The sequence below is a fragment of the Tyto alba genome, unplaced genomic scaffold, assembly GCF_018691265.1.
Source record: "Tyto alba isolate M040663 unplaced genomic scaffold, T.alba_DEE_v4.0 Super-Scaffold_2, whole genome shotgun sequence".
NCBI classification, from domain to species: domain Eukaryota; kingdom Metazoa; phylum Chordata; class Aves; order Strigiformes; family Tytonidae; genus Tyto; species Tyto alba.
In genome coordinates this window covers 40,110,105-40,127,898 of record NW_024881282.1, presented here as the reverse complement: position 1 = coordinate 40,127,898, position 17,794 = coordinate 40,110,105, and the positions used below count along the sequence as shown (strand labels likewise).

The window sequence follows — 17,794 nt, the reverse complement described above, 5'->3', positions numbered from 1 at the left end:
TCAGAGAGGAAAGTTAATTTATTTGTCTAAAACATCAAACTAAGTTGAGATACCTTAGTTCAGTCAAAGCTTCTTCAGTCTCCTCACAAGCCTGGACTTCATAAACAAATATTCCAAGTTCATCTATCTACAAAAATAGGATGGACAATTCTTGCCTTTCTTCAGATATCAAGTTAATTTACAAGTCCTTGAATATCCAATGAAAAATAGGAAACGATCCTATATTCCTTAATACACTCCACCATGTTTCCCAAGTGTACTGGAAAGGAGGAACACTAGCCTTCTTTGGAAAGGTGCATGGGAAGGCTTATTGCCATCTCTTGGAGACAGGGTATGCATTTACACCGCCATGACTGCCATGGTACAGAATCCTTGACTGCCACCTTTATACGGCGTGACCAATTATCTGAGAGTTGTAGTCCGCTGTCTCCATTCGCAGAATGTAGGGGATGATGCTATCAATCTGAACATTGCCAATTAGTCCTGCAAAGAACAGCTCTTCAGTGATGGCAGCACTCATCAGTCGAAGAGCAGGCAATCGGAGAAGAAGTCTAGACAGTCTGGAAAATAAGTTTGTAAAAAGTGTTACTTGTGGTCACAGCTTTTGGTGTTATTCACAGTCATGTTACCGTAAGAGAGGAGAAGGGACAACATTGGTCAAAGTTCACTATGTCTAGTTCACGAAAGGCTTAAATATTTAAATCAATACAGCATTAGATTTATGTTGAGTCATGTCTTCAACAGTATAAAAAATGTGAATAAGCCTGTCCATTACATGGACAGTATAATGTTTGGACTTAGACTAAATGAGGAAGTATTCCAAGTAGGTACAATTCAAAATGAAAACATTAAAAATATTTATTCCCAGTATTTAATATTGGGAATTAATAATGAATGAGCAGATAAATAATACTCATAATATATATGGGTACATGCATAATACCTGAAGTGCTCTCAAGGTGATTTCTTACCTTTAAGGAGGTAAAATTAAAATGTATGTATTTATTACAAGAAATACTGTACAAATCAGTACCACTGATGCTCTGAAAAGAGAATCAATCAAGTAAGCATCGAAGTTTACAGACCTGTAAGTATCATCTGGATATGCTTTTGTTACATAGTCTTGGAACTCCATGTAAGCCTTTTCTTGAAATTTCTCAATCTGTACCACATTTTCTAGACCTGGATGATCTGAAAAAAAACATCCTACATTGTTATACCTGTCCTATATAAAATGCACCAAAATCCATACAGATTATCTAATTGTAAGCGTATTGAAATGATTATTTGGTAGCCGTAGCAACTTCACAGTTTTAGTGGAGGACACTGCTTTACCTCTTTATATTTAATTTCCTCTATGTTTACATTTTACTTAGTTTTTTATAAATACAACCAGACATTTTTTTAAGAGTTCAAATAAATGCAGTGCTTGCAATGTTTACATCAATCTTTATGATACAGCTCTGTTCTCTGCACAGCAGTAGAACAGCATTGTTTCACTACACTGACATTTGTTGGAATATTGTATGCCCAAATAGCATTTGGGTGGGAAGTGAAGGATAAAATTAAGATCGGTAGAAAAAGCAGAATAAAAGGCTATGAACGTTTTGCTTCATAAAAACTATAGAAGATATGTAGCAGAACATTCAACTGTTCGGTGCAAAATTTTCAAACATGCCAAACATAATTTTTAGCAGCGATTTAAACACTTGAAATCTAAATCTTGCTAAAATGAAAACATATTAATCTAACTGCCAAGTCACATTTGTAAATTATTATCTGCTAATTCTGAACACTTCACATGGTCTGTAATTTTTATTATCCATCTATCTTAATGTAAATATTTTACTGTCACAGTAGCCTGACAAATCACAAATTTTATTTTTCAGAAATGGGATCATAAATGAGCTGCCAAATTATGTCAGATAAAAGATAATTTTTAACAGTCACTCCTCCTCTACAAATACATGGTCTTCTGTCAACAAAACCAGGAGTTTTCAGTCTAGCTTTGCAGATATAGAAGCTTTCAGAGCAATTTAGCTATTATGTGATGTACTGGACTCACCTGAACACATCATTTCACAAAGGAATATTTTGTCCTATATAGTAATTCAGTCATACTGAAAGCCTAATTTCAAATTTATGCCGAGGACAAGAGGTTAACAAGTTCGTAAAGAAGAAACCCATTTTGAAGAGTTGTTGTTGACGCGCAATGTCCATCGCTTCACGATGCTGCTTTTAGAGTAATGTCAGAAACACAGCTAGAAGTCAACTTCAGAAAACAGTAGCCTGAAGACCACTGCTAGTACACTAGTAGCCATTTATAAAGATGCAAAGTCTTTAGGCACTCCCTTTACACTCATCTCTTTGTCCGAGGCTGTCCTGTGACAGACAGACAGCTGGCTTGCCACAGAAGATTTTCAGTAATATTCAAGTCTCCAGCTACGGAAGAATCAGCAGGGCCTACTAAAGCAGATGCTCTTACCTTAGGACTCTGCTGCATGCGCAGCCCAGCCCCATCGTGTAGCAGAGCAGCAAAATCCCTGAATTGTAATTTCTGACTTGTGGATCACTGCCAGAATATCGCTTCTGTTCAAGGTACTGAACATGTTTTTCAGGTATATGAAGATTTTGTTATATAGCTCATAGGATCAAGAATATTGACAACACATTGCCATTAGAGCTGCTACACATCATTAGGAATGTGATCCTGAAAGCACGTGAGCTAAAGAAAATTCATCTCGGTCATGTGACAGGATATAGTCTTTTCCCAAGGTATCTTTCCTCCTACCTTTTGTGTTGTCAAATCTAATCAGAAGGAGACAAATTAACTTCAGACTAAACAAATAACTAAATATTGCTTTGCGAGTGTAAGGTTCCTAGAGAAATATTTTCTAGTGTCTAACAGCACTGATTTCTTCAGACAGGCCAATAGATTATGTAATAAATCCTGGCAGATGTTGTGCAAGAAAAATGGGCTTGAGCTATAGTTCTATCATTCTGTTTCTTTTCTGGAGCAACCTGTACCAGCTCTGAGCATGGGAATGCCATGAAAGGACTATTTTGGGGTAAGGAACACCGAAAGGAGAATTAAGTTTCCTGCAAGCATTATCTGCTAAAATTAAACAAGCAAACACTCTCCCACCCTGCACTTCAAGAAAGTATCTGCTTCTTCTGAAGTAACAGTGAAAAGTCCAGGCAACTCTTCAGTCCTCAGCAGAAAACAAAAATTGCAAACATTTTTAAGTGCTCCTAATAGTGCAATTAAACTCACAGTGGGTACTGCTATTCAGAAAACTGAGATCCTTCCTGTGCTTCAGTGGACTGCAGAAGCAAACACAAAGCCATGCAAGATTCTTCTAGTCATGAGGACTGACAGCAGGATTATATTCTATAGTGAAAACACTCAGGGTCTGATTTTCCTTAGTGATCCACAATAGAAGAGTATCACTGGAATATCCTCTGGGAATCTATCATCATTCCTGGAGGGTTCTGACACTACTGACAGATATGGCCTCTTATTTGCAAGAATGTCTTTTACCTGGAAAGTATTTCATTAATGCAATATATATATATTTAAAAAAGAAACAAAAAAAGCAATGGAAGATATACAGGATTTTGTTGTGTGCTTAGATGAGTACCATGAATTCCTGCTGATGCTTCCACTTTTACTGGGAAATGTGGATACTCCCTGTGGCTACTACATATAGAAAAGATGATGAAAATGTGAGGGAAACTGCAAAGCAAGAACCTCACAATTAATTTGCATATATATATATATATATATATATATATTAGAAAATCTGCTTAAGATTTACATTTTGGAAGTCTCCAAGTTCTAAAAGATTTTCTCACCTCAACTAATTTCTCTGTGAAAGGGTGAAGTGCAACTGAATGGAGAAAGAAAGTTCTTCTCAGATCTAATGAATCTACAGAACTGACAAGAACCAAATACCCAGTTCTCCTCCATATCCTACACTACTGATAGGGGGCAGGTCACTAAGATTCATCCAGCTTTTTAGAATTTGCTCTGATCTTTTCTATGGAACATCAGCATCCCCAAATGGCAGAGCAACAAGGATTAAGGCAGCTGTTGATGCTCTTAAAACCTTCTAATGCAGAAAGGAGAACTGAAGATTTACTTTCTAAATGTGACAGTGAAAAATTCCTGGAGACACAGAAAGGACTTGAGATTTGTACATTTTCCTTTTATCAAAAGATTTGGGTTTGCTTTTATATGAAGTCCCTAAATTCTGAATGCTGAATCTAAGACCTGCAAATATACTGATGGGTTTAGTTGTTTCTACGAAATCAAGGAGTTTTCAGCTTCCCATGTCCTGCTAGTGTGCAGGTGCACAAGAAGCTGGGAGGGAGCACAGAGCAACGGACCCAAACTGGCCAGTGGAATATTCCATATTATATAGCCTCATGCTCAGTACGTAGATGAGGGTTGACCAGGAAGCTCGTGCTCGCCTCCAGGATTGTGGTTTTGGGATTCTCACTTCTCTGGGATCACCAGCATCGATCAGCAGGTGGTGAGAAATCGCATTGTGCATTTCTTCATTTGTATTTCCTATTATTAAAATTATTATTATAATTATTATTTTGATTTTATTTCAATTATTAAATTGTTTTTATCTGAACCTACGAGTGTCCTTACCTTTACCCCTCCAATTCTCTCCCCCGTTCCCCAGGGTGGGGGAGGGTGAGTGAGCGGCTGCGTGGCGTTTGGCTGCTGGCCAGGTTTAAACCACGACACCGATATAATCTGAATTCCTGTAGTGAAAAGTTAATTCTACAATTTTCAAATAAAGAAAATTAATTTTGTAGTTTCCTACAGTCCACAAATATGCGTTACATAATCTAACTACTCAGACATTATCTGTCATAACCAGAGGACTCTTCTTCTTCCATATTGTACACTAATCTCCCAAAGGAAAAAATAATCATTATTTTATTTTCTATTTACTTATCTTCACTGTCTAACCTATGTCCATTAACGTTATTTGGAGTACATTAGGCAAAAGTACTTGGAAAACAGAAATAATAATATTTGTGGTGGTCATTCACCAGAAATGCTGTATGTAATATTTATTTTCAGAATACCTAGGTGAAGTTGGGTGATATGTGTCTGCAATTTTGCATGTGAGAATTGATGCCCAGAGAGATAATCCTTCATACATGAAAAACCCAACTTAGATCCATCTCAGCTGGATGTGCAAGAGCAACACTTCTGAAAATTAAACTGCAAGTCCTCAGAAAAAGTATCCCAGAAAGGAGGCACAGAATTAAAAGCAATAAATAATAAAAAACAAACAAACAAAAAAACCCCAATCCCAAAAACCAACCAACCAACCAAAACAAAACAAACCCCCATCAGTGGCAGAGGCAAGAGTAAAACTTGTCTCCAAAGCAGCATTCAACTGTTGACATTAAAAGATTAACCCTCCTCTTACAGTCCTTATTACATGCCTTCCAAGATTCCTGAACAAATGAGGCAGTAATTCTATAGGTGATAGTAAACACATATAATGAAACAGGCACAAGTTATATGGCAAAAAATAGCATAGATTTAAGTTTTACATGTGGAATACATACCAGGACTGAAGAGGACAATTGCTTTCAAATATGCATATTCATATCCATCTAGGCAAAGCTTAACCATGCTGTTACAGAACTCTTGCAATTTGAAGATATGCTCCATTACTAGTTTTCCTCTGTCTGTTGGCAGCTTATCTAAGTAAACACACACATAAAATATAAAACCCCCAAGTCAACACACATGCAAAAAAAAGTGGTCACACTGGGGCTTTTAAAAATATTTATTTTATTAGATTCAGACAATGGGAAATCTATGTCATCTATAAGCTCACATACTAGGTCTGAATAATCTTGACACCAACAATTATGGACTAAAACAATCTTTTTTTCCCCCTCACATCTTACGGTTAGGTCTCTTCCTGCCACTAAAGCTTCCAGAAATCAGGGGTGGAGTAGAGCTTGAAATGATTAAGTATGGGAAAGACTACTTATAAGTAAAGAATAGACTCCTAGTGCAGATCTGTGCTCTGTGCCTAAGGGCCAGGTGCCATGAGGTAAGTTAGTGTATAGTTCAATGGGTTATTTTACTCAGCCAAAGACCATGCCACTGCTGAAAAAGAAGGTGCACTCTACACTTTTCCTGATTTGCATCTAGTGGAATGAGGGTGGTGCAGAGTTGTTCCCCTCGGGTCAGCAATAGCTAAGCAACCTGAAAATGCCATTTCTTCCACAATGCATCAAACTAGGGTCCCTAGGCCACATAAACTTGTTATCTCTTGGAGATTCTGCAGCTGGCATACTACACAACTGGAAGACACTGGTTATAGATTTCTGGTTTTTGCATTCAAACTGAATTCCCAAATTAAATGGAAAAAATATATATTTGTTGTAATAATAAAAACCATGATTAATTATGACAATATCCTTTTTGGTGAACATGCTTAAAAATTATGCAGACCAAAGTAAGTTCCCAAATGCCATTTGTATCCCTCCTAAAGACATTCACAGATTTCTCAGTATCTTTAGCTGATCCAGTACATTTAGTGATTTACTAAATTTGTTTTAATTAAAAACTATTGTTATTTATAGGAGGATCTTGCGGATATTTTCAAATCATGAAAACCCCTCAGAAATAATTCTTTAATTCTCTCATCATAAAAGGAGAGGAAAAATCTAGTCTGGTAGGCTGTTTTTCTACAGCTTACCAATCTGTGCTTACATAACATTAACAACAGGGAATTTTCATACAGATAACAGAAAATAACCCAAAAATCTAGTTAAACCTGAAAACGCTAAGATTTTTGTATGTCCATCTACCTTATTAAAAATGTGTTAAGACTATACTATATTTGACCGGTTAGCTTTCAGTGCTGACAACCTTGTGAGTGTTCACAAGCACACAAAGGTTAGCTAAGACTCCCCTACCACTCAGAAGAACATTTCACTGTAGAGTGAATGAAAGAGGAGGCCAGCTGACATCTCCTTCATTTGAATGAAACATATGCAGAAGTTGCAGGACGTAGGATTAATAAGGAACAAAGTACACTTAATGAAGATCTGCTGAAGACTCGTGTGTAGTCTACAACTAGTATACAGAAGTCAACAAGTCAAGTTATATAAAGGAAGTGTATTACCAAGTTGGCATTCAGCTGCTTTGTTTCACAGCTATGAACAGCAAGGACAGGTGGGTCACTTTATACCCTTGATACAGAGGAATCGTATTCATAGTACACTTGTGTTCTTAACATGGATGCTGCCTGAAACATTCCTACTTTGAGATGATGATACTAGCGGAACAGCAAAACACTTTTAGACGCTACATAGACACACAAAAATGACTCCAGTAAAAGCAAACCTGTATTAGACAGTTAGGCAACTTGGGGTTTTATTTATTTTTTTTTTAATTTGGGGGTATTAGCATAGCTGACTTTTGCAAAATTGCTAAAAGATTCCATCTTGTGAACTCTATTTTCTAGTATTGTTTTGTTTCAATACTAACCATGAAACTCTATAAGCAGTAAATTTTCATTAACACCTGAAAGATAAGTGAAAAGCTTCTGCACAGTTCAAAACTTAAAAAACATGAAGTAATTCCCCAAGTCTGGCAACGTGCAGAGTATACACTTACCTTGCTGCAAACTGCCATGAAGGTGATTAACAAATGCAGTTAATATAGTTGCTACATTCATAACTTGTGAACATTGCGCAAGGCCAAGCGTAAAAAGTTCATTCCAGCAGGCTTTTACTAATGATATGCTGTTATCCTGTCTGTTAAAAAATACAATAATTTCACTTAATAAACCCAGCCATTGGCATTCACATAGTTTTAGTTTGAAAAACAGTTCATAAAATACTCGTCTAATTCAACCACTGCAACCAGTACCAAAATGAAGCCCTGCATCAAAAATATTTTTATTTGCGTGTTAGGATTAAACTACCTGGTTTAGAGTGACTTTTGTAAAGAAGTCATTTTTCTTTTAATTATCTAAAAGGAGATAGATTTCTATGACAAAAGCAAGCTGAAGTTACAGTAAATGACAACTGTCCAGGCGTATTCCATCATGCTAATTTTCTTAGGATTTACACTAATCTTTGAATAACATTTACATGCATCGACAAAAAAAGTTTGCACTGTTCCTGTATTGTGGATGTAGAATAGACTCAAAGGTCTTTTTTTTTTTTTTTTTTTACTTGAAATCTGGCAGGTTGGTATAATTTTTTAATTAAAAATACATGTGAAATGGAACATGTGAGATCAAGTTCCTGAGCTTCCTGACTGCTATTTTCTGCATCACTGTCCTGTTTGGAATAAGGTTTGAAATACAGACTTCAAAGTATAAACAGAAGTCATGAGGATTTCTCTGCGGTAACAATTAGTCCTTTAATTAAAATTCATGTGTAGCATTTTTTTTTTCAAATGCTGAAGCTTAAAATTAGGTATGTCAATCCATACTCGGGCACTTCCATATTAGTAACCTGTCAGTATTGCCAAGCATCTCTAACTTCTAGAGCTTAACAAGAGCTCAGTACCTTAAAAAGGAAATCCTACCAGTGAGGAGTCAAACTCAGGTACCATGTTTCACAGTTTTAGCCAGTAAGTATAAACAATAGAAATTTAAAAGAAGCACAAGACCTATCAAAGAAGAAAAGCATACTGAAGCTAGGGTTTCAACTACAAAAATACCATGGAATGGATTTTTGCAAGAACGTTGCTGTAATCTTCAAGAACATTTCTGATTATCTACTCCAATACTAATATGGTAAATGACAGATTAATGTAGACTTGTCCTCTACTGGATTACAGAGAGCTTACCTACGGCAATATTCTTTACTATGATCAAGTTCTTGTTATGGCAGACATAACTGTACATGCAGCTTCTACACACATTTCTCACATCTCCATTCGTCTCCTGTCAAAGGCACTATGCTGAGGAACAGTGAAAACAGGGTGTATTGGCTGCTTAGCTGATACGTGCACAGATAAATGTGTCATCTAGAGCACCTTTATGACTGATCAAACTTAAGCAGCCTCAAAAAACTAAAGAGGCTGTAACCAGCGTGATGAACATTTCAGTAGGAATCTGTGTTGCCTACAAAAGATCCTCATACATGAAGATGAACTAAGCAGTAATTTGGCATCATTAACTACATCAGTATGCCAAAGCCAACTATCTTGTCGTGACTAAGGAAAACATTGCCTGAGGAGGGAACCACCTGGATACAATTATCTATCTTCCTTACAAACCCACTACTATGGTTTTGTTTTGGCTTGTCAACTCCTCTCAATTACTGTGCACCATGAATTTATCTTCATTTTAAAAGTGAAATGAGTCACCCTTCTAAAAGTCAAAATTACAGTACATAATGTGCTCAAACTAATAAAACTGCATTCATTTCAAATAAATCTCCACTTGAAAAAAGTCAGTGTTTTAAACTCTTCAAAATGAAAACTGTACAGTTATGTTAAATGGTGTTTAAATCTACTGTTGCCTATGATCTCGACTGGACTGTAAATGCGAGCACAGGTGAATATTAACACTGTTAAGACAGCCTACTCTTTTTTTTTTTTTTATTCAAACAGAAAAATATATTGAGAAGTAACATATTAAAAAAATATGCACGTTTTCTATAAGCATTTCTTGTTAAATATTTTTGGAGAGACAGGTCTTCTGTGCAACATTTTATTTTTAAAGCGCAGTTCCCATTTGCTGTTATAACACTAATTCGCAGCATCTCTTTGTTACAAAAACCTTTCAAAAATGTATAATGACATAATGTACTATGGTAATCTGCTACGTATTTTGAAATTCTGCAGGGCAACAATTTCTACTAAAATGAACCATCATATTTATCTTATTTTTTACCCTTACTATTGTTTAACTTTATAGAATTTTACTTTTTCCTTTTCCAAAACACAGGCTTCAATTACACAACATAGAATCATTTGGCTTAAACATCTGAGTAAACACAAATGGTAATCTCAGATCATCTTGCTTTTGACAGCCTTCCTGAAAAACAAGATAATCCCTCACTTTAAAAAGGAATTCTCTTTCCTGCCACAGTCATATACTATTTTGATAGTGAATTAAAGAAATACACTGTAGATGAGAACAGGCAAACATGATTTATACTCCATTTGTGTCAGAGCTGATACAGTATCTTTATTTATTTGATGTGTCTTCATAAAATTACTTCTGAAAATAACATAAATTACTTCTCCCTGTGCTACTTTGAGATGTTTTCTCATGATGGTCAGCAATGGAATACTGCATTTAGCTTAAGAATTTTAAGTGACACACTGAATTCTGCTGGAAAAGCAGGACATTATAAAAACTATAAGAATAATAATAAGGATTACGTCCTGGTTAGAGCAACCATTTGTTTTTGGAAAATCCCCTGAAACCGAACACATTCATCCTGAATGCTTGCTGAATCTAGCTCACCATTTTCTTCATAAAGGTTATTAAAGGCAAAATTTTTTCTACTAATTCACCCATAAAGATAACAAGATCTGGGACTCCAGAAAGAAGCTTCATTTTGGTGACTGCTTGATAAGCATCTTAGTTTGGGATTATATTAGCTATTAAAACAGAATTATAGGAAGTCTTGTTTACTGAAAATTTATTAAAGAAGTAGCAGTGTGCAGGCATTTGTTATATATCTACTCCTTTTTCCTCCAAAACTCAACCCAAGTACCTAAATTGGACTGAGGTTTGGAGTAGTTTTGATTCAGTAAATTTACTCTCGTGATGAAGATCTATAAAAGTTTTAATATGTAGATTTATATTTTAAAATGTCCCTGAAGAAGACAGTGAAAATAAAAAATTAAAAAGTGCGTATTCACATGAGTGAATAGAGTAACTGAACACTTACCCTAAAGCTTGGAAAGATGGAATGGAACGTGCCCAGTGCATGGACAAGAAAAGCAACCTTGAGGCAGACTCGCAGATATAGTGAACGTTCAGATATTCAGGCATGGGAGAAGGCATGGTGAGCTGGCAACCAAAAAAAAAAACCAACCCCAAAATAAAAAAAAAAGGTGCAAATCAGTTATTTTACTTTCTTCATAAAAAACATGGTAAGAAAAAAAATCAGAGTTTCTTTTATGTGAAAAAGTTTTTTAAATATGTGATGATCCTGAAATAAAATTGAATTACTGCCTCTTTCATTATTAGCCACACTGTTATACCCTATAACAACTACAAAGCAAGAAAAAAGGCAAACATTTTGAATCTTTATCTTAGATAAATATTCATGTCTGGGACACCTGGAGATGGAAAACCCCAAATAAAACTCCACTTTTGAGACACTCTTAAAGAATAAGTTTTAGAAGAGTTATTGTAATAAGAATGAGCTTGCTTACATTTATATATAGATAAATAGATAAACACAGAGGCATCATTGCTTTCTAAAGCTTCCCCCAGAGGAGTGGAATAAGTAGTCTGAAAAATTAGAGGAGTTACTGCAATTCCTAGGAAGGGTGAATATGTGGGAATTCTATTTCACAAAACATATCTTCTTGTACTTTAATATTTTACAAACAAACAAATACATCAAAAATCTTTTGATGGGAAAGTGATAAAAAACTAAAAATAACAGAGAGAAATAAACCCTAAGACAGACAAATGATGAAGACAATTGCTCTCCACCAACTGACCGATGCCCAGCCAGGCCCTGAGCCGCGGCCTCCCCTCCGGTTTTATTGCTGAGCCATGACGTCATATGGCACGGAACGTCCCTTTGGTCAGCTGGGATCAGCTGTCCCAGCTGTGCCCCCTCCCAGCTTGTGCACCCCCAGCCTCCTCACTGGTGGGGTGAGGAGCAGAAAAGCCTTTGACCCTGTGTGAGCACTGCTCAGCAATACCAAAAACATCCCTGTGTTTCTAGCGCAAAGCCCAAGCAGAGCCCCTTACTAGCTACTGGGAAGAAAATGAACTCTATCCCAGCCAAAACCAGCACAGAGGGGCAAAATTCAATAAAATGTTTGGTACTGTAGAGTTTTTCAGATTAGCCAGCTTTTTGATTTGTCCATAAATGCCAAGATGAAAAAAATGGATAGAAAAATTTCTGCAGGCTTCTAAAATGAGAAGTAAAGCCAGAAAATATACGGTGCACTAACAAAGAAACCATATTTTGCCTTAATAATTAAAGTAAATTAATATCATATAATACCATAAAACAGGGTATATACACAAGGGAGACAGTGGCAAATAGACTTGTCTCAAAACCCACTTGCAGATTGCATCAGATCCACCTGTTAACAAGTGAAAACATGGACGCTGACTTTCTTCCTCATGCAACACTTGTCTTTGTAAACCTTTTTGCATGGATTACCTAGTACTTTTAAGGTAAGAAGCTATAACATAAACAGTGGAGCTAAACCACTGAAGAGCGCCATACATTTTCCCAAACAAATAGTTAACCAGTGAACAGAAGTGATGCATTCATCAGAAATGAATGCCAATACCTGAACAAATAGTTATTCTTTAAGAAATTCAAAATAAGATTTAGTCAGATCATTATTTTATAGTCAACAATAAAAAAGTATTAAGTACCCTGAATGCTACATGTGCATCACTGAGTAGCGGCCCCTCTATTTCAACAATATTCATGCTTGTTTCTCCACCAATCAGCTGCACACTGGCTTCAATACTTTCAGAGTTCTGGCATGCTGCACTCTCTCCTGGGTTTAATGCTTTTGCAAGAGTATCAAATGCCCTGTAAAATCACAATAAACAGACAAACAAAAAATTAATTTTAGAGACCATTTCAATTTAGGAGGAACCTCTGCGTGTCTGAAACCTGTATTTAGATGTCTGTTTCAAAGAACCAGATTTGAAAAACAAAAGTCAGTAGCATGCTTCTCCTAACACTCCATCCAACAAAAGCCCTGAAACCTCCAACTTACAGTGGCTCTGAAACAAAAACTAGCAGCAGATCCTCTTCACGCTAGTTGCCAACAAATTCACAGTTTTGACATATTGATTGTGCTGCTGAATCACAGTTTGCCTTTCAAGATCTCTTTAGTGATGTTTACTGAGAGTGCTGGCATTGAGCGTTTTGGGGATATGATCATCAGACTGCTGTTAATGCAACTTAATGCATGTATAAATTTTACAGATTTTTGATACTAAGAAGCACACATAGAATAAGGTTTTTTTTTGATAGTAATGAGTTGTGGTTAGATTTTTCAAAAGACTGTTTCGAAATATGCAAGAGAAACACTCCAATGCTTTCAACACCCTTAGTACCCTTTGATGTGGGGCAGTGACTCCTGTCACATGCACAAACGTTACAAGGGAGATGTCAGGACAAGCACAGATGTATTATTCATTATTTTGCTGCTTGATAACAGATCTGTTGCTTTTCTGTTCACAAACACACCTGAGAACCACATACATCCTCAATCAAAAATATACGCTTGATCACTGCCTACAGATGACATAACCTGAGAGCAGTATCATTTGTATACAGTGTTGCATGAAAAAACTTACGCACTGAAGTCTGAAAACTTCACAGAAGCTATCAGCTTGTATGTAGAGCTGTTTATTACCACAGAATCTGAAATCACTGATTTAATGCCAAAGTCTGGAGTAGAACGTTGCCACCTTCTCTTCCCCCATGCTCCCTAGCTATCTGAATTCCTGAATGTGCTAAAAAAAATCTACGTTTACTGTGTTTCACATGACCATTTAAAACCGAATGAAGCATCACAATAAAACAGCTGCTGACACTGCCTCAGGCTTGATATGGTAAATGAACTAGCTTTTGTTCCTACACCAGCCTGTATACCTTGATGTGTACACATGAGGGTGGCTAGGGTGTGCACGAGTGGACTAAACAGATGTAAGTTGACTACACAGAGATACCTGGGATGTTTGTTGTCTCCAGTATACAGAAAGCAGGCATAAAGGGAATGCATACATGGGTAAGCTCTAGAAGCTATATTACTGGATTCCTGCTAGAAGATGTGAGTTTCAGGTCCTGAGTGGCTCACTCTTGGCAGTCTCAGGTAGAACAGGCAAACCCAGCAGCTGCTTCTTGGGAAAAACAGGATCTCTGCAGGGCTCTTCATGTAGCAGGGAGAGAAATGGAAGAGAGGAACAAGATCTTTCCCTTCCCCAAAAGGTAAATGTCATACGCATCTGCCATGATCTCGTATTATTCTGGTAAAGCCTTTTTTAATTAGGGCGTGCAGGTACACTGGCTAACCATGTCTGCCCATGATACTTTGTTTCCAACTTATTCTTGAATATTTGCTTTCAAAGAAATCTTCTCCCTCCTATCTCATAAACCGGCAGTAGTAAGCCAGCAGAAGTCAGTAGTTTTGCTTCCTCCTGGCTCAGCATTGTGGCTCCTTTTCATACGTGAAGCCCCAACATGAGCAATGACTGCAAGGTGAAATGAGGAAAAGAGAATCTAGAAGAAAGCTTGCCTGAAAGCTACAAAAACCTAGCCCACAAAGTGAGGAAAAAAAAAAAAATAGTTATAATCAGTGTTAAAATAAATGGTATTGATATCCTTTGCTAGAAACAACTTTGGTTCTCTTTTTGTTGGGCTCAGTCACTAACAGATATATAGGACTGCTGATAAACTGTAAAAAATGAACACAGATAATGAAGTCATTAGAGGACAAGGAAATTAGCGCTACAATATAAAAGCAGCAGAATGCCAGCAGCAAAGTTGTACACAAAGTTTGTGTCAGCAAGAGTGAAAGATTAACTATCATAGCTGCAAGCAATGGAATATAACAAAATACATAAAAACCCACGGATGGATAAGATTTGCTTCCTGAAATCCCTTAAAATCCTTTTTTTCAGCAAACACCTGTGTTTGTTAGACCAAGCTGGCCTAGGTCCTGGCAAGGTAATTGAAGATTTAGATAAAAATGTTAGTTACTGCTTGGGTAATGACTTCCCTTTCACAGGAATATTTAATCTGAACCTCCCCACTAGAAACCTATTAGGTAAACTACTGGACAAGAGTACACATTACGCTGAGTCAGAGCTCTGTCAAGCTCTCTGGCTGAGAGAACTTGATGCCTTTTCATAGATTTTTAAAACTGAACAGAAACACTGCAATTGGCAAAAGCAAGCATCTGAAAGTGCCAGGAAATAAAGATATGAAAGATTACTACGTCCCCTTGAAGAGCCATAGTATTGAATGAAGTTTATCAGCGTGAACAACCATACTATTTACACAGTATATTCTTATATTCTTTACCTGGGAGGATACAGCAAATACCCAAATCAGCACCTATACAAAGTCACACTGACTTTCTAAGCAGCATATAAAGAAAGGAGCAGAACAAATGCATTCTGCCTGCAATTATACAAAGCAGTAGAGACCACAGGGGAAATCCTGTATTCAGTCAGCACAAACTAATTCACTACATCCAATCTTTTTTTCCTTGATGGATTTACTCCGTATACACATTTCAAAACAGCACGTACATGTAGATGGTGTGTAAAGGAATACTGCTGGGACAGCTGTCAGAAGCTTGCAGGAGACAACAAACAAGGAAGAACACAACTGTGGTTGACAGAATAACTGAGTACGTACTACACGGAGTACCTTACACATATGCTCACCAAAACGGCTCTGTTAAAACCAGTGCAAGACACAAGTTTGTAAAATATTAAATTAATGTATTTGTATTGATGGTGAGAATTCTTTGACTTCTGTGTAGAAAGAACATGCTTTTCAAGCTTTTAAGGAGATTAATAGTTACAGGCATTAAACTAAACTACTTACACAAATGAGACCTGTAAGAAACAGTTTTCCAGGATGATACAAAGTACTAAGACTATATATAGTACAAGATCTAACAACCATTACTAAGGCCAACCAAAAGGTAAGAAAATCAGCTGTAATATTTACGTTGAAGTTCATTACAAGTACAAACAACTAGAAGTATTTATTTCTCAAATGGAAATTCCTTATGATTTCATTTGGAAGAATCTTATAAGATTTATGTTCTACATGAGCTTACGCTGCTATTACTATTATTTTCAATGCAGATTCATCTCCTACACTGAGATGATTTAATTAATGCTTTCTATTGACAGAGATCTTCTTGAAAAGAATAGTAGTTTCAAGTGGAACATGCCTTACCTTGTAACATCACTAGCTTGTTCTTCTTGCTGGAGTTCAGATAATGATGCATCTCCATTACTTAAACTCTCAATCATAGACAGCTCTGTACTGCTTTGTGACATGTCTTTGCATTTACTGAGATTTGCTAATGAAGTCACCACATTTGCCAGTGTACTTAAATCTCCCTGACATGCTTCAACCTAAAGGAAAAGCATAGCTTTTAATTCTCTCATATTGACAGCAGTTAAATTGTAATAAAATAATCTAACTTTTACATAAATGAAGAATTGAGCATGTGAATAGACCTGTAAGAAAATTATTGTTTTCAGTAAATGAGTAATCATAATGCAGCAATTAGACACTGCACTGCTTCTAAAATATGAAATATTTAGACATTTACTTCTACAAGTAATAGTTTTTCTTTCAGAAAGAATGCTACAGATGGTAAGCAAGCGCGGAAAGATAATTTATCATCTCCACTCACTAGTCAGTCACCAAGACTATACGACTGCACTAGATTCTATTTTCAGCATCCTCCTTTCTTTCTTTTGTAAATGAGTCAGTAGTAATTGGGTAGAAGAATGTTTGAAAAGAAGGAATGGATAAAAAGTCACCTTTAAAAGCAAGTGGAAAAAGAATTCTCCTGCAGTCTTTTTGGTTTTTATGTCTTTATTTAACTGCAAGAGAACAAGGTGATTCAATACTGACCAGCAACTCAGCGAGGCAGTAAGACATGCTTCCCACCCTCCTCCACAAAGAAAAAAAATTAAATGCATGATTACAGACAAGTAAGCTGCTGTTAACGCCAGCATACTACATGTCATTTAGCTTCCTTTGTCATGCTCTACAGACAGAGCCAGAAAAGTGAAATGGAATAAACAACTTTTGATGGGGCCCTTTGCAGACAGAGCAAGTGAGGCAAGCTGCATGAAAACAGTATGAGGTAATTTAGTATCAGCTAGAAAAATACAAAAGCTTCCTACTGTGCATGTGTAGGGAAGTTACCACATGGCTTTAGTGGATCAGTAAGTGTAACAAAATGGAAACAAAGGAAAACCAGCTCAGAAATAAGATTGTTGCTGAAATAGCTCTTATTAGCTTTGCAAAAAAATTAGCGATTCAGGGGAAAAAAACCCTAACAATATTTATGAAATGCACTGTGATAATGTCATGTGAGGTTTTGCAAACACCTCACTTTATGGGTACAAGAGAAATATCCAAGCATCAGGATTGCCCAATACAAAGAAAAATAATGCAGCCCTTAAAGCTCTCTAAAAACATGGAGGAAAGCGTTTACTTTGTAGAGTTTTTAGCACTTTTAATATGCAAGGCTAAAAGCGTGCTTGTGAAGAGAAGACATCTGCAACCCTGACTTATGTTGTAAAGGAGCTTTTTAAAATTGAAGGCGTGTTTTAAAAATTAATTTAACATAACAGAAGTACAACAAAATAGAACATTCTTTCCTCCCTACATACACAATTACAGGAATCAACTCTACTTAATGTATCAGTCGTATCATCATATACCTTATCTGGAGTCATCAGCACAGCAGGCTCACTTTTTATTGCAGACTGATGAATGTTAACAAACATTCCTGATTCCAGCAGACCTGTTGATCTGACAGAAAACAGCATACGTTTTTATTTTGATTGATTTT

The 17,794-nt window shown here is 36.5% G+C and overlaps 1 protein-coding gene across 3 annotated transcripts in view; it reads right to left on the bottom strand.

Moving 5' to 3' along the window:
* NR2C1 (nuclear receptor subfamily 2 group C member 1) overlaps positions 1–17,794 on the bottom strand; it is a 54,153-nt gene continuing 36,359 nt past the window's right edge. For all 3 annotated transcript variants that reach the window (XM_042792846.1, XM_033010190.2, XM_033010191.1), the window contains 8 exons: positions 17,664–17,754; positions 16,156–16,337; positions 12,597–12,759; positions 10,915–11,036; positions 7,670–7,809; positions 5,599–5,736; positions 1,086–1,191; positions 1–560 (listed from right to left, as the gene is read on the bottom strand). In XM_042792846.1, coding sequence (XP_042648780.1) covers positions 386–560; positions 1,086–1,191; positions 5,599–5,736; positions 7,670–7,809; positions 10,915–11,036; positions 12,597–12,759; positions 16,156–16,337; positions 17,664–17,754 — 1,117 coding nt within the window. In that variant the 3' untranslated portion in view covers positions 1–385. The remainder of the gene's footprint in view (positions 561–1,085; positions 1,192–5,598; positions 5,737–7,669; positions 7,810–10,914; positions 11,037–12,596; positions 12,760–16,155; positions 16,338–17,663; positions 17,755–17,794) is intronic.